This window comes from Silene latifolia, chromosome 2 (genome assembly GCF_048544455.1).
Source record: "Silene latifolia isolate original U9 population chromosome 2, ASM4854445v1, whole genome shotgun sequence".
Classification (NCBI taxonomy): Eukaryota; Viridiplantae; Streptophyta; class Magnoliopsida; order Caryophyllales; family Caryophyllaceae; genus Silene; species Silene latifolia.
This window is the reverse complement of record NC_133527.1, coordinates 51,519,571-51,547,195: the sequence shown is the minus strand read 5'-3', so window position 1 is coordinate 51,547,195 and position 27,625 is coordinate 51,519,571. Positions and strand designations below refer to the sequence as shown.

Genomic DNA, 27,625 nt, shown 5'->3' with positions numbered 1-27,625 from the left:
TCGAAAGGAAGCGTACCCAACCAGGGATGGACGTAAACTCGTAAGCTACCGAGGGTAGGGATAATCGTCCAGGTCTTATTGTGAAACAAAAAAGCCGCCCCGCCACAAAGGCGGGTTGGTTCCTCTGTCGTCACCGGGGAGCTCTTGGCGAGGAGACCTTAGGATAAGTTGCTAAAACAAACGGGAGGAGAGGCTCGACCCGTTCGATCAAATTCGAAGAAAGACTGTTGGCGGCAGTGGAGCTCATCAATCACCAATCTGCGACCCCCTAAAAAAAAAAAAAAAAAGGAAATGCGGGCGGGGTAGAGCTCCGCGGAGGGTTCGAGAATAGGGTAAGGTCCTGTCCTTAAGATTCAGAAAAAAAAAGAGTTCTAAACCTTTAACAAGTGCTGCGTACAAGTTCCGGCCAGGATGATTGAGAAAGATCAAACCAATTTGAACCGCTCACATCACAAAGACAAGTAGTAGTAGCGTAAAGGCCGTAAGTCGGGGAGCGGCCATAACATAACATAAGGCTATTACTTTTACATCTCTCTCCTCTCTAGAGATCCATAGATATCTAGAGAGAGAGATCCGCCTGCGTGAGCAACCCGCCTTACTAAGAAAAGGGGCGTTACATGTGCTCTACAGGCCGCACTCCATCTTTCTTCCCAACGAGTCTCTTTCTTTTTTTATTTTGAAGACGGGCCTCATCTCTAAAAGCACGGTTCGAAAGGCATGGTTTTTAGTATGTCTAAAAATGGGGCCCCTCACTAGTCCGGCTAGCTAGTGAGCGGTTCTTTCGGGCGGGTTAGGATCAAGGGCCGGGCCATACGAGCGGGCATCCCCCGCAACGCAAGCAGCATTGTTCGCCCACTACCCGAAAAGCAAAAGATTCGAGAGTCCAGGCTGAAAATACATGCATAGAGAGTGGTCTAATGACAAGGGCCGACGACGAAAGCTCGGGACGGAGCCGTATGATGCGGAAGTCTCACGTACGGTTCCCTGAGAAGGGAGTGGCTACCTACTGGAGCTTCGACCAACCACAGATGGAAACTCTTAGGCCGGTCAATTCCGCTTTGGGGCCACCCCTTACTCTACCATTATTATAGGGGTCTGGGGTTCGAGACAAAGAAAGATCAAGGCAAAGATATCGTTTTTCCTTTATACTTTACTTGGATCTGTTTTTATGCTATTAGCTATTCTGTTGATTCTTCTCCAAACAGGAACCACCGATTTACAAATCTTATTAACCACAGAATTTAGTGAGCGGCGCCAAATCTTTTTATGGATTGCTTTTTTCGCCTCTTTCATTTGTCAAAGTTCCTATGGTACCAGTTCATATTTGGTTACCCGAAGCTCATGTAGAGGCACCCACGGCAGGATCCGTTATCTTGGCAGGAATTCTTTTAAAATTGGGAACTTACGGGTTTTTAAGATTTTCAATACCCATGTTTCCTGAAGCGACACTTTGTTTCACTCCCTTCATTTATACTCTAAGCGCGATTGCTATAATATATACTTCCTTGACCACTTTAAGACAGATCGATCTTAAGAAGATCATTGCTTACTCCTCAGTAGCCCATATGAATTTTGTGACTATTGGTATGTTTAGTCTGAACATACAGGGAATTGGAGGTAGCATTCTACCGATGTTAAGTCATGGACTGGTTTCTTCAGCCCTTTTTCTATGTGTTGGTGTTCTATATGACCGACATAAGACTCGACTTGTTAGATATTATGGGGGTTTAGTGAGCACCATGCCGAATTTCTCTACCATTTTCTTCTTTTTCACTTTAGCCAATATGAGTTTACCTGGTACTAGCAGCTTTATCGGGGAATTTCTCATCTTAGTAGGAGCTTTCCAAAGAAATAGCTTAGTAGCCACATTAGCAGCGCTTGGGATGATTTTAGGCGCGGCCTATTCCCTTTGGCTATATAATCGTGTGGTTTCTGGAAATTTAAAACCCGACTTCCTCCATAAATTCTCCGATCCAAATGGCAGAGAAATTTTCATATTTATACCCTTTCTTGTTGGAGGGGCGACCGTCCGTTAAACTACCAAAGAAAAAAGGGTAAACCAATGTAATCATGACATTGTAGGTGCTTGCGATGGGACGGATGCGACTTCCCTCAGTTGGTTTGGGTGGCATAGCCCGTTGCGGAAGTCCCCCCCTTTTTTGATCCTTTAGTCTTTAGGGAGCCAAAGCTTGACTTTTAAAGTAAGGCTCGCCTTTAAATTAGAACAGGGCGCTCACATTTTTTGGCTGAGCCATATCTTGTTGGGTGAGACCGAGATAAAGAAAGGACGGAGGTTACCCTGGTAATGGCATTTCTCGACCGTGTCTCCGAGGGACAGTTGAACGAGCGACTCATGAATGCTGCCAGATCGAACGAGCCAATAACTCGAACGCCTTCGGTCTGTTTTTTGAGCAAGAATCACAGCGTTACCTTACCTTCACCATGATACAGACTCCAAGTTCTTATGGCAGAGCACGAGGAGATTTATCATCAATATGATGATGAGAATATAAACCAGAAGCACGACCGGAGTCTTCGTGGTCCAAGATAATAAAACCATCAATAAGAGTAACGTAAGCATGAGACTTTTTGGTAGTACCGGTGAACCAGATGGCCGCGGCGATAGAATCTGGGACGGAGGACTCGTAGTATCTCTCTAGATCTGGCAAAAGCGAGAGATCCCCTAACGTAATTTGAATAGAGGCTGCCCAGCAACAAATGAACCCACTCTGGCCTATCTTCTTTCTATAAGCAAGCCCCTGTGGTTGCGAGCTGGAGCTGCCATTGCTTATGGCTAGAGCAATGGGAGGGGGCCCCTGCAGAGAGAACAGTAAGGATAACGAGCGCTCCGCCCCGTGCTTTTAATATAGGAGCGGGCGCCAGGAGCAGCAGGCAAGTGCTTGGTAGGCTAACAGCCCAGTGAACCGGGAAGAGCACTCGACGAAAGGAGGACAGACTAAGCAAGTACGAGAAATTGGCCCTGCTCCGCTTTCTGAAAAGCAAGGTGACCCCTACCCCTGTTAAGGAGGTGAGGTCAAACCAAGGACCTATGGAAGTCGGGGCTCGTCCATTGTCTATGTGCAATATTGGATAAAACAATAGGAGGCCGTAGCGCTGACCTCTTTTTTTATTGATTCAATACAATAGGGGAAAAGATCGCTTACTAGCTCAATGCCACTACCGAGACAACAGAAACTCTCAACGGATCTTCTGCGCGCTGGGCATACTTCTTCCGTGCGTCTTTATCGTGGCGGAAACAGAACAACAGGGAAAGACCCGGCCGACCTGCCCAGGTCGCCTTGGCGAGCTTTATTTAAGAGAGACTGGGGAGTAAAAAGACTTCCGTTTCCGTTCTTGGTTTGCTCTTCGCGCCTCTCGATCTTTTTCGTAGTTGGGAAGAGGGAAGGAGTCTAAATCAATGGACATTAATGAACCATCATTGATGGACGTTGCACATGACACGATCAATTCGACTCAAGGTCCGGCGCTAATAGAAGTTGCTTACTCTCCTAGTAGCGAAGGAAAAGGGCAGGGCTCTTTTTTCGTAGTAATAGTGGGCGGGTCTCATGAGATCTATGCCGGCCGCCGGAATCTATCTACTATCTAATAGCGGTCGAAGGACCATTCGATTGATTAAGGGGCATAGCGGCGCCCTCGCCTGGCGCCATTCCCCGACCTAGCAGCAGACGGGCGGGCCGTGCCTGAATTCAGACCAGACTTTTCTTTGTTTGAGCTGTTCCCACGCACCTAAGTTTAAATAATACGGAAGATCTCAGTTGTCCTGGACTGGACAAGTACGTAGGGATCCTCGTGGGCATGGTAACCTAAGGGGGGGGTTAAAATTCTCTTATAACCTTTTCACGCCACGCGCGGAGAGCTTTCCATTCATAGATTAGAGGGCTCCCCCGTTGAACAGAGTTAGGTTATGCCTCTACGGAAGAAGTGTACTTTGTACCGTCCGGAGGTCATATAGATCGGAACCCGGAGCGATAAGAACGAAAGGGTTGGTGTGGCCACAGCTACAACTACTGGCACTTCAAAAGGCTTAGATTTTAAGGTCATTTCTACTTGCTTACTTGTTAGAGTAAGGGCGCTACTGAAAGCTTTTTTTAGGTCGTGTAAGAGGTGTAAGCCTCGAAAGCCTTTGGTACTTCGGTAGAGCGAGCAGCCCTTAAACCAAACCAAACCAAACCAAAGATATTTTAAATACCTTCCCCTTTTTCTGCATTTCATTCTTTATTTGGCCCGCTTCAAACAAAATAAAAAAAAGGGGGATGGAATGGGCCACCCCACCCAAGAGCGCTTATGTCATATGGGAACTCATGGCTGGAAACAATCCTTATGGTTTTGGTATCCAGTAGGAATAATAAGAATCAAAGTCCAGGTTGGTTGGTGAGCCTAGTGATAGGTTACTATCTTGCTTGGTTCGGAGAGCACTTGTTGGATTAAAGATTTTTTTTTCTAGATGTTATGGCCTAAATCCTGAACTATTGACTCTACTTGTTCGGATGGGTGTTCACCCCAAAGTGTTCCCGGACCGCATGCATACATCCGTAAGTAACTTAGTGCAACATGGAAAATTTCATTGAGAGGAATCAGCAAAGAAAAGAAAAACAGGTAAATTAATGTGTATTTGAAAGTCTTTCTCTTTTGAATTCTTTTTTATTAAGAAAAAGTGCAATCAAAGAAATACAAAATGAACTTAATTTAATATTAAAAATAAAAATATAGAATAATTAGAATAAAAATATAAACATCAGAGATTAAAAAGACAACTTCAAGTACTTAGAATTGAGATATGTTACCAACGATAAATATATATTCTTATTTTCATTAAATACAGCAGTGACTATCGAAATAGAGATATATGATATTAAATTTATATGTTATTTTATTCTTATAATATGATAGTATAGTACTTATTGGAGGTAGTGTGTTGGCGCATATCAGGATTGGGGGAATATATTGGTTGATTGTGTGGAATAGACTTGAACATTTAGTGAAGAGGGCTAGACAACTTCCTCGTCGAAGACTGGACTTGCAAAGCCCCGCACCCATCTTAATATTAAAGGAGAGGCCCTTTCTAGCGCTTAACTTTCTTCAATCGCAGAATTGTCTTTATTAGGGCGAGCTTCTATCTATTTCTACGTCGCCTAACATGCTCTCCACACGCCCTTTATAAGAACGGGCGCTTCGTATCCAACTCTCTCTCTCGCTCCACATTATAGAGGAAGCCAACCATCTTAATGATTAGCATGCCGTCCTTTCGCTCACATCTAACTCGCGTTTGTAATACATAAGGGGATTCCGCTCGCTCCTTAAAGAATAGGGGCAACTCGCATTCTTCTTTTAGGGGCTTTCGCTCGCTCCTTACTTGTCTTGTCGACTTATATGCTTGCTATGCGAGTAGCTAATAAAGTAAAGGCCCTTACTTTCCACCGCATCATCGGAGAACAGGACTTATTTCGCTTGACTTCAATTGCGACTTAACTTCTTTTCTGTGGGTTGTCCTCTTTTGTTTTGGCTTTTCACCCTAAGCTCTGCTTTTGACATAAAAAATTCACTTAATCTTACTCACGTTAATAGTTGACTTTATAATAAATAAAGGGACGTGCTCCCCTATTCTAGTCTAGGATTTTCCTGCGCTAGCCCTTTTGCCAACATCCTACTCGTTTCCTTAACGTACACTCGTCAACACACTCGCCTTATTATTAGAAAGCCCTCCGCTCGTTCCTCTCCTTTACTTGTTACTTAAATATGCGAGTGAGCTTCCTCGTACCTATCCTCTACTTGTTATAACTGAAATGTGAGCTATGTCATAACGTATCTTCTACCTCGCTCCAAAGGAAGAAAAAGACACATGCTCCAACATCGCCCGCCGCTCTTGGCCCGAGCTTGATACTTGAGAATAGGTGGTAAGGCCAGCCATAGGCTACTTGGCTTCCCTTGTTGACTTTCTTGCTTGCTTTCTTTTCCAATGTAGCCGCTAATCTTCCTTCTTCCTTCTTCCGAAGTCGCTTTCCTTAAATAAGGACGAGCCGGTTGTTAGTTGTTATAAGATAGGGGGAGTACGGTTCGTTTGATTCGCTTAGGTAAAATCAGTCACGAGGTTGGTCCACTTCAAATTCAAAAGGTAAAGTCAAGAGGCCCAAGCCCCTGACCCGAAAGAGAAGCACATGAATTGGCATTCGTTCACGGTTTCCTTGCTTTTCTAATGCTAAGGCCTCCACTTGCTCCCGCCCCGCTTCTTCCTCCGGAATAGACGCTTCAACTAAACCCTGAGGGATAGACACTGGTTTTGCATAAACCGGCTATTTTGCTTGTGAAAGGGATTCCCCTTAATAATTTGACTTTTCAAATGAATGTGAAAAGTCCATTTATTAAGAGAAACGGGATCGCAACCAAAGAAAACGCGCTTTTTCGAATGATTGTCCAGGACTAAAGCGATGGGACCAATGTTGGTCGGGTTTATGCAAAACCACCTCTATCTCCCGGACACGAATGAAAAGACCAAAGCGACGGGAACGGGTGGACAACGGCGGGAATCTCAACTTCAAACTCCCATTCTTGCCAAAAATGACTATTCAATTTCCGAATCATCAATTGGAATTACGCGAGCATTCATTCTTTCTGTTTGTGTCGCTTTTCCCAGGGAGCCGAGCCTGGAATTGACCTTGATTGGCCTTTTCACCCCCTTTTTTCCCGGGTTGACATAAAAAGTGACATTTCATTTTTAAATTTCACAAGTAAAACTGCTTTAGTAACCAAAAACACGAGAAAAGGAAGATTTTCCCTGTTTAGAGCGGAATGAATGATATGTAGCGAGAGGTAGAGCAGGTTCGCGAGTTGGATGTTCATGGCATTGTCCCTTTCCCATTATCCCGTGTGGAAAAGAAAACAAAGGCTTGTCCCTGGGCTCGAGGCAGCAAAGTCTTATTCTTAATGCTCTAGCGAAGAAAGCTACTTTCATCAGACAAGAAAGTTCATTCCTCCTCACCGAATAAGTAAAGTATTCTCTTATATAATAGAAAGTTAATTTAAGATTAAATTTAAAATAAAGGTTATAATTATAAATGTATATTCAATCAACTAAAAAATTTTTATATTAAATTAAACAAATGTATTCAATTAACAAAACTATTAGCCCAATGAGAATTCATATTCAAACAGAATGCTGGCTATATGCTTAACACATCAACTACCTTAAGTCTTCTCGTAAGAAAGAATAGTTGCTTTTCTCATTTCTTAATCTCTTCTTTCGCTTTTTGAAGGAGAATTCAAGTTGGTATTCCCAGGGCCAGCCATTAGGCAGGTAGGTTGAGTCAGTCCATGAGGCTCTCTCGCATAGACCGATCCGAGGGCAGAGAACGAGAGTTTGATTGAAAAAAGTGATTCATGAGAATAAGAAAAGAATGAAGACACCGTTTGATGAGCCTGTATTTCATTTCAAATTGAGAAAGAAAGAAGGCGAGAGCTAGCTTATGGGCCCCTCCTAAAGCCATGAGAGTTAGGCAGAAAAACATTATCATAGACTATATGAAGGGGTAAAGAAAGGGCTTCCATGACAATGAGATCCTTCTTGTCTTGCATGGGCTTGTTGAATGGCGGATCGCTTACTTAGAGCATTCCCCTCGCCTAACTTCACTCACTTGAAAGAGGTATTCCCTCTAATTCTAATAAGGCATTCATGAGCTTACCTGTAACCTGTAAGTGGACTAACCTCGCCTTCCCATAACTCTACTCCGGGATGACTTCTTGCGTGCTCTATTTTACTTTAAAAGCGGATTCGCCGACTTTGACTTCTAGGCTTGAAGCCTTCTCTTCTCGCTCTTTCATCAAAGCCCATACATTTTCTTTCTTTATCTCGTGAAAGCACTCATGGATGTCTTTCTGGTACCCTTTTGGTTGGTTTCGATCTGCCTCTTTACTTAGCGCGCTAGAAAGGAAAATGAGAGTCAAGCAAGTAATTTGAATAGGGATTACTTGAACAAGAAACTCTATCCCAAAAGTTCTTCCTTCCCCTTATACGAATTGAGCACATCGAAATAGCTTAATAGTAAGGTATCAAGAGGATGATGTGAGTTAGTCGACCGCAATTGGATCTAGCGATTCTTACAAAGAAGTAGTACTTCCTACGATGAAACTCAATCGTACCTCGGATCCCTCTGCTTCTCTCGTACTCGTAATGGCTACTTGATCTATCAGAGAGAGACGTTCCTAGTCACTCTGGCCGCTCTTTAACCTCTATTCTCTTGGGAAAGCAATTATAATAATCGAGCTCGGTGAGGGCTCGGGTATTATCTCGCCAAAGAAGCGAGAAGAAGACTTGCGGCTAGAAAGTAGTGCGATTGCTTGAGTTCAATCAGTTGAGGTTGATTCAGTTTGGTGGTATCCTTTTTTAAGTCGTTTTGATCCCGGCACTTACTACAATGCAAATGGATTTAGGTTTTTATTTCACGTGACATCCCCAAGTTACTCTTCTGAAAGCCATTCCTTCTTTGTCTCTTTTGTCCAGGAGTGAGTGCATTGATGCCTTTAATTTTAATTAAATTTTAATAAGGGGTTTGCCTTTGCTTAAATTTTTTCTCGCAACTACTTCCTTTCTTTGATGAAATGCCTTAGTAAGTAGCCCCGCTTACGACCGCAAATGGTTCACGTTCACACCCTATAGCGCTAGCCTTGCTAAAGGAATTTGAAAAAAGCCCTCGTTAGGTCTCAAAAGAGATGGAATACCCTCAAAAGGCAAAGGCCGATCTAGGATTGCCGGTAATCCCTTCCCCCTTAATTAATCTGATTTTAGGATTGAAATTCAAGAAAAGAGTGCCGTTTCGCGTGTTACGTTTGCCCGATCTTTGGCCTTGTTTGGGGCGAGACTTACCTCCTTTCACTCGCTGCACCTGTTTCAACCAATGCCGGATATTGAAAACTAGTTTTACATAATTTGTGAAAAATTCAATCGACGAGATTTCTCACGAAAAAAGAGATAAAAGCCGTGATTTTCCGTGTCTTTCACATGGGAGTGCTCTGTCCCAAAAGTTGGTACAAATCCACACAAAAATGAAACTTTGTATCTTACGCAATTAATTTAAAAATGTGAAAAAATCGCTTTTATACCGAAAATCGCGGGTTTATTAAAAATTTTAATTCAAAAGCGCGTTTCAGTACTGAAAATAGGTTAGTAACCGAAATCACCGGCTGGAAGGAAAAATATTTTTCTTTTTGCCATTTCTGAAGGGAAAAGCCATTCGTACCAAAAAACACCGGGTGGAAGGAAAAGTTTACCAGATTTGGGCAAATCCTTACTGAAAATGACTTAGTAAAAAAAATCCCCGTGTTTTACTAAACTTTTTCATAGAAAATAGGGATTGTGTGGGCCAAAATAGCTTGATTTCGGGCTCATCAACCGAGAAATTTGTTGCTTTTTCCCGAGGATTTTCTTACAAAACCTATTTTCCCTAATAAATTTAAAAATCGAAAGCGACTTTTTCATTTTCTCGAGGATTTCGCTGGTGAAAGGCATTTCCACTCATAAAGCCCGTTTTGAAAATGTTCATTTTGCCAAAAGCCGTGTTTTTTGTTGCAATCCAATTTTCACTAATAGAATCACAAAATCAGTTGAACTTTTTGGTTTTCCCGGTGTTTTCGTTGCAAGAGCCATTTTACTAGTGAAAAGTACTTTTCAAACGTGACAGTCGCGTTTTACCGCGTTTTTGGTTGCAACAGGCGTTTTACTAAAAAAATTTTAAAATAAGTATTAAAATGAGATCACAAGCTTTTTTTACGGGGTTTGAAGAATTCTTTCAAATTAAAATGTGAATTTAGAAGGGAAATCGGGACAGGTTAACCACAAAAAATGAAGCAATGCGTACCACTTTCACCAGCAAATGCTGGAACTTCTTCTTCTAATTCCCATGCTCCGGTCTATAATGCGTGCCAAGCATCTCTTTTTTTGTCAAAAGCCAGGCCCTCGCCATATCTTCGTTCACTTCCCTAGTTCGCCTGAAGGGAAGCCCGGGAAAACGATACAAAAGTAGACGTTAAAGCAATACCAATCAAGCAAGTTACGCGAATAAAGTAACGGTATAATATAAGATGGCACTTTCGAGGGAGGAGAAAAGTTGCACGAATCTAATAAAAAAAGTTTATATAATTCTCACCATCATCAGCTTCAACTGAATCTGGTTCTGGTCCAAGGATAGGATAGGTGGTCGGTAACTGCCGATGGTCTGCCTAGGTAGTAAGATGAAGTATCATCTGGTATGATATTAGACCAGTAGACAGGATTTAATATATTAAATATAAAGAGAATACTCCCAATCATGTGAAAAGCGCACCCTGACGGCGAGGACTACACAAGTAGCAAATCCTTATCTGTTTAGGTGAGAAAGGCAGCTGACTCTGACTACGATGGGCAAAGCCCGGGCAAGGGCCCAACCAGCTTCAAATACTACTTCGTCTGCTCTTTCTGTTTTAAGGCTAGAAAGCCTTCCCACCCTTCTACAGAGGGGAATACCTGAAACAAGTGAAGTGCGATTTCTGCCGCCTTCTCAAAGACAGATTGTTATGAAATGCGCGTAGGAACAAGTGTTGCACGAGAAGCGTGGTCTTCCTCGAGCCATTAACGGAGGAGAAATCATTGTTATTGATAGGGCACAGGTAACCACTCGAGTTAGCGCAAACCCTGGAGAAAGGATAGGGTATTTACCTCACATAATACCTAATTATAAGGATAGAATTCCTCTTCACTAGCGATCGAGTCCCATAAGGGCCTCAGCAATACATATAGGAAGCGAGCTCCCTTATAGTACGGAGCATACCAATTGCACTAAAATGATGCCCAAAGAAAGCATACCTACGAATAGAGGGTTAATACCCTTTAAAAGAGGGAAGACTAGCTGCTGGTACGATGTGCATACAGGTACGCAAGAATTCCTTCTTATTAAGTATAGGAGCTCTTACTCCTGTACGCATTAGAGCATGTCCGAGGGTGCGATGCGATGCGATGCGATGCGACCACTACAGAGGTACCTGCGCAAGGTTTTCCCAGGAAGAAACGTCAACTGAGAAAGATTTTACTTTTGATGCATAAAGTGTTGTAGAAGTCCTAGCTGGTCTTGAAGGACACTATACTTATCCTGTATACGATTCAAGGCTAGAAGCCATCTTTCCCCCCTTTAGGTAGAGGGGTACCCGAAATACTCTTAATGTGCTTTATGATATGCATTGTGGATGATAATCCCTCTAGAAATGCACGCTTATGAGATAGAATTTCTTCGATAATAAGGATATGCCGGGCATATTCCTGCTGTTTTCGGGCGAACCGAGGGTATAGAACAGGCTGCTGTGTGCGGATACATACAGGGTAAACCCCCTTTATTTGCAGCTTGAGAACTCAGATTGAAGGCAGAGGCAACTGGTTGCATTAGCATTTGAGCGGGAGAAAGCGGGGCATCCTAAACCTCATTCTTTAAGCTTTAAAGGAGTGCTTCGTCCCTATAGGTGTATCCCGAGTCTGAGAATGCCAGAAAGAGCCCTTCTTTTTATGGTATGGTTATGGTATGGAACGAGTGAAGTGAAGTGAAACGACTAGGTTAGCGAAGGAAGCTACTCGACTGGTCGGTTCGACTGGTCGGTTAAGGAGAGAGGTTTACTCATAAATCTCGCCAGAGCAAAATCCAGAAGCATCTATTCCCACGGGCCCCACTGACTGGTGAAGCATCTATTCCCCGAGCCCGAGAACAATAGCAACCAATACAATAGGCAGGCAGTCGCAGAGGAAGAGTCACTAGCTCCTTCGCTCGCTACGCCCATTTCACCCAAGTAAGTCAGTTTAAAAACAATTTTACAGAAAAAGCATAAAATCTAATTAATGAAATTTCGTGTGAAATTTTTTAATAAACCCGTAAATTTTTGTGTCTTTCACTTTGAGGTTATCCTTTGAATTTTTCATTATTTTTCAGTTAAAAATGGGACAAAATACCTTACGCTAATAGTTGTAAAATTTCCAATCAGCACTTTAGTAACGAAAATCACGGGTTTAGTCAAAAGTGACACTGATTTTGTGATTTTATTAGGGAAAATTACTTAGTAACGAAAATCACGGGGTTTTACTAACTTTTGAATTTTAAAAATCCATTTCACTAGTCAAAAGTGATTTGCAACGAAAATCACGGGGTTTTGTCAAAAGTGAGACTTTGTTTTTTGATTTCACTAGTAAAAAGTGATTTGCAACGAAAATCACGGGGTTTTGTCAAAAGTGAGACTTTGTTTTTTGATTTCACTAGTCAAAAGTGATTTGCAAGAAAATCCTCGAGAAAATGAAAAAGTTCAAATCCTTTTTTTAATTTATTAGTTAAAATCAGATCACAAGCGAAAATAGCGGGTTTATTAAAAATTTCATTTTAAAAGTTCGTTTCACTAATAAAATCACTGGTGCAACCAAAATCATAAGTAAAACGCAAATTGCATGTTTGACAAGCCCGTTTTACTAGTAAAGTCACTCTTGCAAGAAAATCCTCGAGAAAATGAAATTTTTTCTTTATAAAATTGAGATTATTAGTGGAAATAGGTGAACAAGCGAAAAGCACGGGGTTTGACTATTTTGCTTTATTTAATAGGCTTTTATGATCGCACTGGAGGGCATAATCTTTCTCATTAGCCGGCTTCCCCTGCTGGGTTTGAAAAGACGTCACTCACGTTACGCTTGTTTGACTCGAGATTCCTTCACTCTGGTCGAGACTCTCCCTTATGTTTAAATCGGTGCAGTGCAAACAATGTTTTTGTTTTAGAAGTCCTATAAATCCTAGCTACTACCATCTGTAGAGAGTAGAGCTATAGTCTATAGTAGAAGGTAGAGGTGGAGCCTGTCGACTCACCACCAAAAGCTGCTTTCCTCGTTGTTCCAAGAAAAAGGTCAACTTCAGATTAAGATTCAGGGTTGGGGACTTTTCCCATTAACTAAACTAATCCAACGGTGGTAACCCACCAATCGCTTCTTGAACAAGAAAAAGCTACTAATGCAGGCAGATGGTTCGACCTCATCCAGAAACAGTGGACCGACCTTCTTTTGGATTGGAAATGCTTCCTTTCTTTGTTCATCTTTATTTACCTGGTTCACCCGGAACTGTCTGACCGGCAGCTCCAGCAGCAGCCGAATTTGAAGTTGTTACTGTGTTTGATTTAAAGAATCCCTCCGGGGGGAGATCAACTCCCTTTTTCCAATAATGAAGGAAGTAGCAGCTACTTTACCTGAGCTGTCCCTGTTTAAGGAGGTAAGGGTCCATTTTACAGACGTCCATTAGCCGGACTATTACAGATAAATATAATGAATGGAACCCGTCTACCCTGTAAAGGCTTCACCATCAACAACTTTATCATCTACCGCAGCTGTTTCTTCGACTTTGTCTTCGTTGGGGTATGCTCCAGCTAAAGCTAAAGCTACTTCTCTAGCTACGGCTCCTCCAAGCACAACGGATCCTTCTGCGGCTTTAAGACGGGCCCCCACCCATAAGATAGTGCTTTCTGGATGCTGGGGCACGGTAAACAGACATAGTCAAGCAGTTTCATTCCCCCAATCTCCTTAACCGAAACCAAGGCGATGGCAACAAGCCAATGTCTGGTGATTGCATTGGTGAGCGGAAAGAGAGTGTATATATCAAGGGACCCGTGTTTCCATGATCGGCAAGTGCTAAAGTCGTTGATTCCTTCAGTAAGTAGGATCGTGCCGTCATTCCCTTGGTTTCAAGACTTGATTGTCCAAGTAAATCTTTCTTTTGAAACCTCGTTTCCATCACCCGCTAAAGCTCTAATTTCCCCAACTGCGGCGACTGCCTCGTCTTCTTTGTTTGTAGAATAGCTTCGCTTCGCAACATCTAACCCGTGCCTTTGCTCTCGCATCTGCTCTTTTGGTGGCAGCCCTACTACAAGCATGCTTTCTTTCTATATCTATAGCCTGGCTTGAACTTTTAGTCTGAGAAAGCTCCCGAAGAAAGTCAGTACAGTACAAAAAGCACCTTTCGCTTTGAGAATGCCGTTTACGGCGTTGGGATGGGCTCATAAGATTCAATCCAGCCACGGGTTCCCATAGCTAGCCTTTCGTTCCTTCTGAGCCAGGATCACACTCACACTCTGCTTTTGAAAAAGGTTGCAAGCTATCAATTGATGATTGCCACTTGCGTCGAATTAAACCACATGCCTCTTCCTCTCGGGCCAACCTTCTGTCCTTTCTTCCCAACACCCGCTAAAGCTTAACCTGAATCCGGAACTTCCTCAGCAAATGGTTCGACTAGTGGATCTTTTATGCTATGCCGTGACTCGTCTATTGAAAGTGCCTTCTCTTTGTCTTGTTTGAAGGATTTGACAAAGTGGCGATTCCCATCTTAACTATGAAGGCAAAGCCCCATCCCAAGTGCCAGAAAAAGTTAAATCTCATACTAGAAGAACTCCAAGGGCAAGGGTTGGTCGAGATGTAAACTACCTTTACCGTCCTTCTGAGCCAGGATCAAACTCCTCTGCTCGGCCGGTGCCCTTTTTTGTGGGCTTTCACTCGTTCCACACCTTTCCGGCTGGAGGAGCCTTATCCAAGTAAAACCATTAAAAGTAGGAGAACATTCAAGTCGAGGTTTTTATAGAAAGAAACGTCCCCTGAGAACACCCGTGTTTTTGAAGCAGAAAGCATTGGAATGAGATCCCTCCTTTCAGTAAGGGAGAATTTCTTAATTAGGAATAGGCGTATTTTAGCAGTAGGAAGGATAAAGTATGCAGCGTTAATGCCTGCCCGTGTGCGGACATATTCAAGGGTTTAGGCCCTTTGTTTGCAGGATTGGTCCACCAGTCAGGGAGCCCATACTAATATGGCATCCTGTGCTCAAGGCTCAAGTACTACTTTTCTCTCTAATATAATATGATCATCAACACGGGATTAACTTTCTTAATCAAAACAGGCTCGTGAGTCTGTTCACAGGACATTAGAACTAAAGTAAAAGCCGTTATAGCCTACGCAATCTACCGCTCTTTCTCTTTTAAATTCAAAAAGATGGCTTCGCTCCTTGGCTGCGTATAAGCCCTGTTTTCCTGCCCAATTTTTTTTATTCCTATCCCACACAATAAGACAATTTAGCTTGAAACGGCCTCAGCTTCGGTTTACGTCTAAGAAAAGGCTTCGTTCGAGGGTGGAAAGGAGCACACCATTACGGCTTGTTTTCTCTTTTCCTTTTTCCCTGTTTTTGTGAGGAATCCACGTAGTTTACGTTCTGGAAGAGCTCGCCCGTTAGGGGGAGGGAATTACGTGTTGGAACGAGCATGGTTTCCACGGAGTTATTCTCCTTTCCTTGACGAGTAGACTGGGCCAGTGAATGTCTTTCCTTCCCGCAATGGGATTACACGAGCTCCTTCGCTTCGGAACTGCATCTTCCTCCGGAAATGATTCGACTTAGTCTTCGTCTTCTACCGTTTACTCTTATAGGTATTCTACTGTAGATGTTTCGACTGCACCTTCCTCATAAAACTCTGGCTCTGGAAGAGCTACCTGATCAACTACTGGTCATATACTGGTATCATATACTGGTATTGGGGAAGGTACTGACCAAACACATTCTGGAGAGGTACAGTCATATCATCCTATGCTTGCTATGAGTCATATCATCCTATGCCTATGCTTGCTTTGAAGCCTATGCTTGCTTTGAAAGGAGAGGACCTCACTTGCCTAGTCTATACTTTAGTGCCGTGACTTTTGTCTCGTTGTTCTCCTTCTCCGGGATCTGGGAAGACATTATCTTCCTATTTAGATTTTCTTGTGTTTGTTTTCACTTAATCCATATCCAGGTGTCAATGGTATGTTGATCCTATCATCAATGGTATGCGGACCGGGTGAGCCAGCAACTGCTGAAACTTAATCATTTGGATCTGGAACTGCTTCCTTAGATTCATGAATTCTTGGATTCTCCTTTGAATATTCATTCAATAGGGTGTAAACCTATATATCTATCTATGTATAGTTCAAGGCCTATGTCAAGGAAAGTAGACTAATTTCCTTGTTTGTCCAATGCAGCTGATGTATCTGTAGAAGTGGCTTCTGTATGTCAAGGTCCGGGATTAGACAAGGAAAGATATAGATTATAGGGATAATATCTAATTGGACTTTTGTCTGACCATCAACTGGAAATGCTTCTTCGCCCCCCATCATATACAGGGTCTTCCTCAGCAACTGCTTATTCTGAGAATTAATCAGGTTCAGCTTATCCATCTGGATTGGTAAGAAGATTAACATCGGAATTGGAATATAGGAAAGATAGGAAAGAAAGGGCCCAAGCCCGGGTACTCTGCCCAACATCTTACTCTATACTCTCTACACTCTATCTAACAGAACGAGGTGTTCTCAGGGGATTGGCCCCAATTGCTACTGCTGCTACTGCAGCTGGCTTAAGCTTAAAAGTAGGGTATGATTTTACATTTGATTGTTGAAAGGGTGTAAAAGGTAAATGGGAAATGGATTATATTTATTATTATTATTATATTTATCACCGAACAAAAGATCTTCCTGTTGCTCTGCCCTGCTCTTTCCAAGATGAATTTACCTTATCTTATTAGAACGAGTGGCGAAACAGCTTTAGCGAAACCGCTTTAGCGAAACAGGATCCCCGATCCAAGCCATCTAGCAAGGAAGCTACTTCTAATTTAATTCTAATACAGGGTACTCCGACTCAACATGTCTAGACCTTACTTACGTTTCGCTTAAACTACCTGACAACGTTTACCATGAAACTGAGATAGTGTTTGTTCATCCATCCGGCAATGAAAACCCTCTTCCTGGGAATGACCTCACTCCAAAGACCTAGCCCTAGCCCATATTAATCTTCCTATGCTATGAGCTATGAGAGTAGTAAGCCATTTATTTCCACGAAATCGAAAGAGGGAACCACCCTAAGCTCTTACTATCGGTACCGGAACTATTGATTTCATTACATTCATTCTCTCTTTTCTAATAGTACTGACCAAACGAGACTTTTCCTATGGTGGGTGAAATACACCTCCTATTCCGTTCCGATTCTAGAACAAGCAAGTATGATAGTCTAAAGTCCTAGAACAAGCAAGTATGATAGGATAAAGGGTAACATCTCTCCTTCTCGTTGTTCACATATTTCATAATCTATCTATCGTTTTAATTAAAAAAAATATTTAATATTACACTTATTGGTTGATTGACGAATAGATTGATTGAATTGATTGCATGCATAGGTATAGGATAGGAGCATACCCTGGGTACCTAAGAAGACAGGTCTAATTACTTTTAAAAGAGGAAAGGCTAACTGCTGGGACCATTCATACTTGGCCCTTGTTAAAGCGGTTGGAAAGAGACATGTGTCCTTGTTAAAGAAGGGGCAGGTCATAGGATCATGAGGATAAGGCTAGCTTGGTCCGAGCTTCCCTTAAAAGTTACGAGTATTCGGGCGCAAACCATCTTCGTAGCTGCTGTTTCGATAACCCTAGCGGTGAGGACACTGCACGGGCACCAACTCCAGGTTTTGTTAGGCAGGAAAGGCCATTGCGTGATAAACCTCCTTAACTCATTAACCCAAACCAGACTATGTTCGACAACTCAAGGGTTTGTGCTGCCTCAAAAGGGTCGGTTTCATGTCAATTTCGCCGAAGAATACCTTTTTGTATCAAAAAACCCCTATGATTAGTAAAAAGGGTTGGACAAAAAGTGCAATTAATTTCTCACTCTATTAGCGGAATTGGCATTCCTCTCGAAATCACCGATAAACGTAAGAAAAAGACCCTCGATTCGGTGCCATTTCGTACCAATTAATTGCGTATATAATGTTTGTTAATAAGTAATTGAGTTTGAGTCAAACATATGGAAAGTACTCTTATCTTAGAATTAGAAGGCAAAGCAACTCGTCCCTTAAAGACGAAAGGGGGCTGAACTCCTTCTTAGAGTTTTCATGTGAAGAGAGAATCGCGTATCTATGTTATGGATTGTGGGCCTCCTTCTTCGACGAGACGTAAAATTAAGATTGAGAGACTTACGAGCCGGCTTCCTTTCTTCCACTTTCTGGATGGATAATCTCGTTAGATGCACTTGGCGAAGAGGATTCTTCCCTAAGACCCCTAAGACTAAGAAATTGAATAAATTTCAATGAGAATTATAATCATAAGCGGGATTCTCCCTCTATAGCTTCAAATATAGCTTCGAATTGTTTTACGAAAATTGCTGGAAATGGCCTTCTTACCCGGTTGAAATATCAGGGTCTTGCACTAAATGCTTTCAAGGGGTCTTTGGTCTTTTTTCAGGTCTAAAAAGTAAAATGGGAATAAGACGGCATTACTTTCATTAATATAACTTTAATATTAAAATATAATAAAGGGGAGTTTACTTAATACTATCTTAATAAAGATAAAGAATATAATTAGATTTCAACTGTAAGCTTAGCCGGCAAATAGAAAGAAACGGTGTCAGCCGCGGTTCTTAACAAGAAAGCCCGAGCATATCATATAAGCAACATACATCCGGATAGGGCCTAAAGAGAGCTTGTAGAAAGTAGTAACAATCTAAAAGGAGCGAGAAAAGAGGTCTTTTTCGCGTCCAACATACTATACCTCAAGGCCCTCACCAAATTTTAGGCCACGAAAAGCCCAAATGCTGCTGTTTATTAGAAAGTTTGTTTCATTAGCAAGGCACGAGAAGATAAGAAAGGTTGTCCTCAACAGCTAATGAAAAGAAAGCTTTGTCTATTAAAGCTAAAGCAAGTAAGCCTCTCATCCAAATACCCACAAAAAGCATATGCTTTAACGGGTATGTACCTACCAAACATATTAAAGAGCTTTAACAATAAGTAGTTTCATAATCTAACATTAGCCGTATCGCCGATCGTTACAAGACAGGCGTGGGATGATGGGAAAGAATCTCAGGAAGAATAATAATAAGAATCCTAAAATATCATGCGAATCATAAAAGATAATGGTTTCGAAGGGTAAAAAAAAAGGAAAGGATGGCTCCTACTGTTTGTTAAAACATAATTAATTAAAGTATGCGCTTAATATTCTTAGGCTCGGTACGAAATACCCTGGCTCGAAGCACTTAAAACCAAGATAATCTTCTACCCTAATAAAACAAGACTGACTCTTAATATAAGATTTTTAGCTATAGGTACTCCGTAGAGAAGTGTAATGGCTGACCTCTTTGAGGGAGCTTACTTTCTTTTATTATTATATACGTAAATATAAAGAGCGCATTTGGAGTTTAATTATAGAGTTGCCAGCTCTCCTAGTGACATCGTAGACTTATAACTCGTTACTTTCGAAAAGAAGTGCATGTGACATCGTAGACTTAGAATCTCTTTCTTTAAAGGATGAATAAGCCGCATTTAATAGGATTAGAGCATCCCCGGCAACAGGTAAAAGGGGCAGAGGATAGATGCTAGATAAATGATCATAGGGAAGAAGTTTCCACCATCAACTTAATTTTCTTGGGCTTCCCTCGCTTGATTGGCATCATTTGTTGGTCGAACTACTTCCTTTGGAACTGCAGCTTGCTTTTAAAAAGGAACTTCCTTAGGAATAGGCGCTTGTTCGTATTCGACTTCTCGGCCGGGCTCTTCTGGAACAGGGAATGCTTCTTTTTCCCATGCCATGTCAGTGTGAGAGTGTGAGAAAGGGTGGCCACTGGTTGTTTTGCAGAAACCATAAACCCGGATAAAGGATCCGGCCCACTCGCTAGCCTAGTCGTTTCACTTCACTTCATTCGTTAACATCCCACTTGCTTTTTAATTTTAAGGGCATTCCTAATTGTTCCCCTGCTCTGATAGCCGTGGAAACCTTATCCTTTGAAATGAAAGGTCCAACAACCCAGGGCAGAAAGAATGAAAGAATGCATTTGGACCCAACATCTTTCTTTCGAGCAGAGCCCAAGCAGTAGAAATCTTCCTCTCCTTTATTAGTCTTAGTCGAGATAGCAAACTTCCTTGTTCCGATCAAGCTACGCCGTTTCGAGCAGAAAAGGAGTCTTGTGCCAAATCTTTATAAAAGGAGGAAGTCCCTCTTTACTAAGCATCACGCATTGCGAGCCAATCACTGAATTATTCTTTTTCGCACCAATCGTAAGAATTTCGTCTCTTTGATCGATTATGAAGGCTGTTCCACTGGACCCACTGTGTCTGATGACGCTGTTTATCTACTTGCTCGGACAAACATAGTAGTAGTAGTAAGGGGAGCTTTATATGTATTGGAAAGGCCCTTATATGCTTTATCCGCTGTACCCGCTACTTACACCTGTTGGATGCCTCTTTCTCTATGTTGCCTTGAGTTAGCTGCTTTCTTTACTTGAGCTGTTAACTTGAGATATCTTTCTCTAACAGTTGCTTAGTGTCCCGCACTAGACGTTTAGAGCTAGATGCTTACCTTCTGTCTTGCTCTTTGAGAAGGTTGTTATCCGAAAGCCGCTAATTATAATAAGACATTTAAAGATGAGACATCCCAATAACGTTATAGTATTCTGGGTAAAGACGTCGTGGTAGGGCGACTCTTTATTCTAGTGCTCGTTCTAATGCTTGCCTTAGATAGTCTTCCCAATCCTGCTGATGTATGTGAAAGTGTTCGCCTTATGCTTCTATAGTTTTTTCAAACCTTAATTAAATTTAAAATATTATCTTCTTTATTTAATTACTTTCAGATTTAAAATAATTAAGAAAAATAAATTGCAGGAAGCGCCTTAAGGAAGGTTAAGGCCCTCAGTCTTAAGGCTAAGTCCCACATTTATCTGAATCCGAAGTTGCATCGCATCGACGAATTTAAGGCGAAAGTTGCATCGCCCATAAAGACATATGCCATAACCTACAAACCACGACATTTGCTTTTTCATAATCATAAGCATAAGCAATTTTTCATAAGAGGTTCTGTTCTTTAGGCTGGCATCGCTCCTTGCTTGGGCCCTCATTCCCGGGGCTGGCCCGAGACGATTGAATCTCAAGCCTAACATGAGCATGAGACGTATATAAAACAAGAAAATGAATCTCAGGAATCTTGTGCTTGTGACTTATTAAAAGACTTCACTGATTCAAAGTTAAGGGAATGAACTTAAGACTGAAGTGGTAGAATACATCTCAGGATGAGGATGGCTTACCCAGTGGAATCTTTCCCGCGCTATTGTATGTTGGAACAAAGGTAGACATGCTTTCATTTTCATATTCAAAAAGGCAAGCAAATCAATCGTACGATATCACAACTAAACGCGAGGGTTGCACTCGTTGCGGGAGCAGGACTTCACCCTATCAGATAAGTCCGTTCCTCAGCTCGCTATGTTAACAACCGGCTCGTCCTTCGCTCGCTCCTACCAGCTTACGTTATGTCCCTACCAGCTTATAAGGGGGTAGAAAGCCCACTTTTTATAGATTAAGGTACCCGTCCGTGCTAAGAAGGAGAGTGCACTGGCAAAGACGCCCCACAAGCTGCATAAATGGTTTGGGAAAAGCCTACTACTTACCTTGATTCCGGCTTATAGTGAGAGGGGCTTGCTTATAGTGAGAGATAGGGGTTGGGGTGACTTGATGCTCTTTTGTTGCCAGCGCTTTCCCTTAACCCTCAAATGAGAGCCTTTCTCGAACGAACAGAAGATCCGAAGTTAACAACACTTCTTAGAAGAACTTAACGGCCGGGGTAGAGCCAACTTCTCCTGTTATACTTTATTAAACTTTAAAGTTACGCCTCAGTTATAGGATGAGGGGATACTTAGGTGTCACTCAGTGCTACGCACGAGACAAGAGAAGAAGGAATCGAGTAGGCTATTGTAAGAGCTATTAGAGAGTAAAAGGCAAGAGCCAGGCCTTAGTAAAAAGAAAAGAACTTATAATAACAACAGGACTCGGGGTTCTTTGCTTTTAGTTCAAGCTTTAGTTAAATAATATAGGTATTGATTCCCCTGCAACCTGCTTTGTGAAAGCTTAGAATAAAAGAAGTAGAATTAAAACATAAGAATATGCGGGATTGGGGTTGCTGGATTGCTTTGAAAAGGTTACCAATTCGCGGGATAAGCGCCTATAATAACATAACATGCGACACACCTAGAGAAGTCGGATCCTTGTAAAGCGGTGGCTTCTGGAAAATTAAAAGTAAGTAAAAAGACGTTCTACTCCTACTACCCCACTACTACGCTATAGCCCATACCTAGCAAATACCCTATATAACCGGATGACTTCCAGAGAAAGTTCAAACGGAAAGTGCCCCCCCTTACCCGACTAATTCCTATGAGAGCGGTATGATAACAAAAGCCAGGATAAAATTCTTCTATTCTCTTTGTAAGATCGTAAAGTACTTCTTACTCGATTGGAGGCCCTTACGACAATGGTTCACAGACAGACTGCTTAGACAATATAAATCTTGTTATCCCAATAGTCAATGTGTTATATTCGTAGATGCGGCTGCAAGAATCATCATCTTCTTTTCTTCATTCTTTGCCTACTCTCTTCTTACCGCTCTGTGTTAGCATCTTTTTTTCTATTCGTAGCTACACTACATATCATAGTTTCGTTGTAAGAATAGGGTTTTTTCGGAAGAGAATAAGTTGTTAGAATGCCTCCCATATCCGAGAAAGCATCCAAGAATTGATCCCAGCAAGTGCTACGAGTGCTTCGTACTATAGAGAAAGATGGGCATTTCTCCTTCCTTGATATCACAGGCTCATTTTCTTTGTTTACGATTCCGCTAACCCTTAACCCTTATGCTCTAACTAGTCTTAAACGAAAGAGAGATCGATTCCTTTCCCTAGAGTACTATACTATACTGAATTTCCTCTGCAGTCTTAGGCTTTGGCGCTTTTATTCATTCAAAGCGGGATGCTTGCTAGCGATAAGCCGAGAGGTCCTTCGGGCCCACGCCCGCCCAAGAGTTGGCTGGTAAAAGGCGTTCCTCAAGCCTTCTGTTTTGTTTTGTCACGGATCTTACGATCTCTCATAGAAAGGTAAAGTCTGTCTTAAAGACAGGACTAGTTCTTTCAAAGCAGGCGTGTTCTATCCGCTTGCTTAGCCCTAGGTAAATAAGCTTAGGAAAGAAGGGATTACGAGCTAGTATAAATTCACTCTAATGAAATAGCCTGACCTTACTGCTTATCCCCTTAACTCCTAGTTATTAGTAAAGGAATTGAACTAAGAAAAGGCCCCCATGAAAATCATGCCCTTTAGACATATAAATCTATCCGCTTACTATAGAGACGTAACAACAGGTCAGAGGACAGGTTAACGTCAATAACTATAGAACCCTAAAATGTTCATGATCGTACTTAAGGTACTGAATGAATTTAAGTAAGCTTAGGCGGACAAAATCATAAAAAGATTTTGAAATAAAAATGCTGATTTAACATGTCATCATACCTCATAAGACTTGGAACGTTATGGTTATGATTAAAAAACATATATTTCATATGAAGGCAAAAGACCTTCAATATTCTAATCAATTAAACTTCAATATGAAGGGTGGACACCTTCGATCATATAAGATCCTTAAACCAAAGGTTCTACATTGTCGATATAGAAAGAAAGTCTTTCCAAACTATTACTATAATACTCAGTATAAAAGAAGAAGAAATGATAAAAAGAATGATAAATTTCAAGATAATGATAAATTCAAAGAGATAGTAGTGTTATTAAATACACTGGATTCAGTAACAGAATCAGAAAAGAATTCGAACCCATATCCAAAGTTAATCATCCCATCTCGGATCTTTAATGATGATATCCTCATCAACGAGTTTGACCTACTAACCATATCTGTTATGGATCTCTTAGTCAAGTATGTTTACCCTAGCATAAATTCTTATTGTAAAGTGAATATCATCTTATATATGAAAAATGATAATGTTGAAAATATAATCAAACATCTTTCTAAGACAGCTTTTCCACTAACCACAGATGATGGTGAAGTGCTTTCTAAGTTCAATATAACTAATCATGTCAATAGTTTATTTCTACAATTAATAGATTTATATGATGATTTTTTAATTACAGGAATGAGTATTAATGTTTATTTTGAACATAATATAAAACAACCTATACCTATTGTAGATTACAAGTCTAGATTAGAAGGTATCTATGAATGCTATTATGAGAAGATTCATGATGATGATGAAAAGGTTGATGTTAAGAATTTAAAGCCAAAAAGCCTTCGTTCTACTAAGAAAGTCTATTCTACTCATATAACAACCTTGAATAAGTATAAAAAGACAACTTTAAAACCTTTTATGGTGGCCGATACCGAAACTATCCTTATTGATGATATTCATGTGCCATATGCTATAGGTGTGTTGAAGGTTTACCCTGGAGAGGTCCCTCTAGTTTCTAATATCGATTCTTTCTTCAGTGAAGATTACAATAAATCAATGTTCCCTAAGTTTGAAGATAGGAGTGAGAAAATGATGTTTGATTTTATATTTAGGATTAAAACAATTGCTAGACGTAATAAAAAATATAAAATGGATATTATATATTTTCATAACTTAGGACGATTCGATGGTCTTTTTCTTATTAAGCATCTCTCCTTACATCATCAAGATTTAAAAATCAAAGCCCTTATTAGAAATAATACGATCTATGAGATAGCCGTCTATTCGAAAAAGATATTTTTATTCCGCTTCAGAGACTCGCTTCATCTACTCCCCAATGATCTACAATCTCTAGCTAAGAATCTATGCCCTGAGTATGGTTCTAAAGGATCTGTTGACTTTTCAAAAGTAACTCTGGAAACCATATCTTCAATGAAAGAGACCTTGATTTCATATATGAAACAGGATATTCGGTTATTGGGTGGTATTATGTTGAAATTCCAGAATTTGTATTTTATAGCATATCAAGCTGACATATTAGATAAGCTAACCACCCCATCACACGCTCTCTCTCTCTTTCGTTCGTGGTTTTACAACGATAAAAAGCATTATATCCACATACCTGATGAAAATACAGATAATTTTATTCGAGGTGGATACTATGGTGGGCATACCGACGCATACCTTCCATATGGTAAAGACCTTTACTATTATGATGTCAACTCTCTTTATCCTTATATTATGAGGGAATATCCAATGCCTGGGGGTAAGCCTGTTTGGCATTCAGATTTAGAAAAGATGGATTTAGATGAAATCTTTGGTTTCATTGAAGCTTATATAGAATGCCCAGAAAGCATAAAGAAACCCTTTCTACCATATAAAGATCCTAAAAGTGGGACTCTGATCTTTCCAACGGGTACATTTATTGGTGTTTACTATAGTGAGGAGCTCAAGTTTGCAAGACAGATTGGATATAAAATAATACCTCTAAATGGATACATCTTTGAAAAGATGGAAAGCCCTTTCATTGGATACGTTAACGACCTCTTTGAAAGTAGATCCAAAGCTAAGCTTGAAGGTAATGACTCCTTATCCTTTATCTATAAACTCCTAATGAACTCATTATATGGGCGATTTGGCATCAATCCCGAATCCACCAAAACTGAAATTTGTGATGAAGAAAGATCGAATATTATCCTTAAAACGAAGGGTTTAATGAAATTAATAAAGATTAAAGAAGATCTTAATATGATAACATATATAAACAAAAGGGGTCGTGGGGAAGGAGCTTCCGAATATTATATTCCGAAGATGGCTGCTGTTCAAATATCCGCGGCTATCACAGCATCAGCTAGGATCTACATGTATCCATTTATATCAAGAGATGATTGCTACTACACTGACACAGACTCTATAGTTTTAGGTAACCCTCTTCCAGATGAATTCATATCTTCAACAGAATTGGGGAAGTTTAAGTTAGAAGATAAAATAAAAGAAGGTGTCTTTTTAGCGCCAAAATCTTACTACTATAGTAGATATTCCTCAGAGAAAGACGTCCTGAAGTATAAGGGTGCTGGTAAAGAATTTGCAACTAAAGACTGGTTTCTAGAACAGTATCGAGAACCCGACCGAATTCAGACTGTCCCAATAATATCTCATTTTAAAAGAGATTGGGATTCACTAGATATAAGAAAGGAAGAAAGAAAATTCACTCTTAGACTCGTAGATAAAAATAAGAGGGTACGTCAAATAGAAAATGGTCGCTGGGTAGGTTCTGATCCTATTAATATCAATGACTTGCGTTGTATAAATAAAATGGGAAGAGTTATAATAAATAATTTAAAAAGAGAAAAAGAATTAAAAGAAAATCAAATGAAAGAAAAGATGAAGGATAAGGATGATTCAATAAAGAAGACCCATACAATTGATCCTCAGAATGAGAAAAAGAATGAAGTCAATACTGTGAAGAGTCACTTTTATAATGAAAAATATAATTTTAAAGAAAATGAAAAACCATTAGATAATAAGACAAAAACATCAGATAGAGGTAGGAAACCATCTGAGACAGACCCTCCCTAAACATCATTTTTATATAAGAAAGATTTTTTTGTGAGGCCAGTGAGTAGCCGGACTTCCTTCACATGCTGGAATAAAACAATCCAAGGTCAAGGTAATGAATGGTCCAATCCAAGGAAATGGTCCAATCCTAATGTAATGAATGCTCTTTTCTTAAACTGAAAAAAGGAGGTTTCTTCTTCCCCAGGCCATTATATGGATTAAGGGTCGAAAGGTCAACTGCTAATTCAAAAGCTGAGTTTGATCCCGCTCTTATTAAGCTTTAGAATGTTAATAATTTAAATTATAATAAAAGTAGAAATTTAGTAAAATAAGAATCCTTGTTAAAATATCATAGGACTGTTCGTAGAATTGACTTGACTTTCGTAGAATCATATCGACCTCGTAACCAAAATTAACAACAAATTAAGAATACCTACTCAATCTAAGGTGAGCCCTACTTAGAGATAGGCAAGCCCCAGTTATGGGCCTTGTAGAGATGGGTAGCGCTTTCATAGAATTGGAGGAGCCTTGTTAGGATGGGCAAGAGACTTCCAGGATTGAACGAGATTAAGAAGATGAATAAGTCTTTTGTGACCAACCTCCTCCACCATCTCATGAGACTGATGGTTAAGCTCATTCTTCAACGCATTCTGAGTTTTAAGGTAAGGGATGGGATTTGACCGGATGCTCTTTAATGAGAGGGGAATCGGAGGTAGAATCGGTCATTTCGTTAATAATCTCGGACCAATCAATATTGATGCGACCCCCCTACTTTACTAAGGGGTTTTAGACTTTAATCATTATGCTCTCAAACTAGAATCTAATTTTCTTCCCAATCTCTTAGATAAATTTTCTTATTAAACTATGCTCCTAAGAGCGAGCCCTACTTCTTAGTGTGGTGCTGAGAATGAGTGGTCTACTTTCCTCTTCTTAAACCAACTTCCAAAAGAACCTAATGAAGAAGGCCCCATAAAGAGATGCCTTTTATAGTGGACATTCTATCTTACATATAAGAATAAAGGTGAGTAACTGGTCTTAGCTGGTGAGCCCTACTAGGGGGCATGTTTTCCACACTTTTCTAGAAAAACAGTACCATAGGAAAAAAGAATTCCAAGGGTTGGAGCGCATCCTCAATCTTCTTCCTCAAGACGTGTTAACGGATGAAAACACAGGCTTGCCTATAGTCAAAGAATAAGAAACTTATCCTATATAGGACCTGCAAAGGATTATCCCGCTTTCTGTAAACGAAAATAGCTG

General features: G+C 40.7%; 1 protein-coding gene across 1 annotated transcript; it reads left to right on the top strand.

Annotated features, from left to right (window-relative positions):
• Positions 1–23,345: 23,345 nt before the first annotated feature.
• Positions 23,346–26,389, top strand: LOC141640777 (DNA polymerase-like). Its single transcript, XM_074449459.1, has one exon. It carries the CDS (start codon positions 23,384–23,386, stop codon positions 26,387–26,389), a length of 3,006 nt encoding a protein of 1,001 aa, XP_074305560.1. The 5' UTR covers positions 23,346–23,383.
• Positions 26,390–27,625: the final 1,236 nt, after the last annotated feature.

Bases quoted from the DNA above. Each gene is read 5' to 3' on its own strand.
- LOC141640777 (XM_074449459.1), top strand. From the start codon at position 23,384: ATGGTTATGATTAAAAAACATATATTTCATATGAAGGCAAAAGACCTT.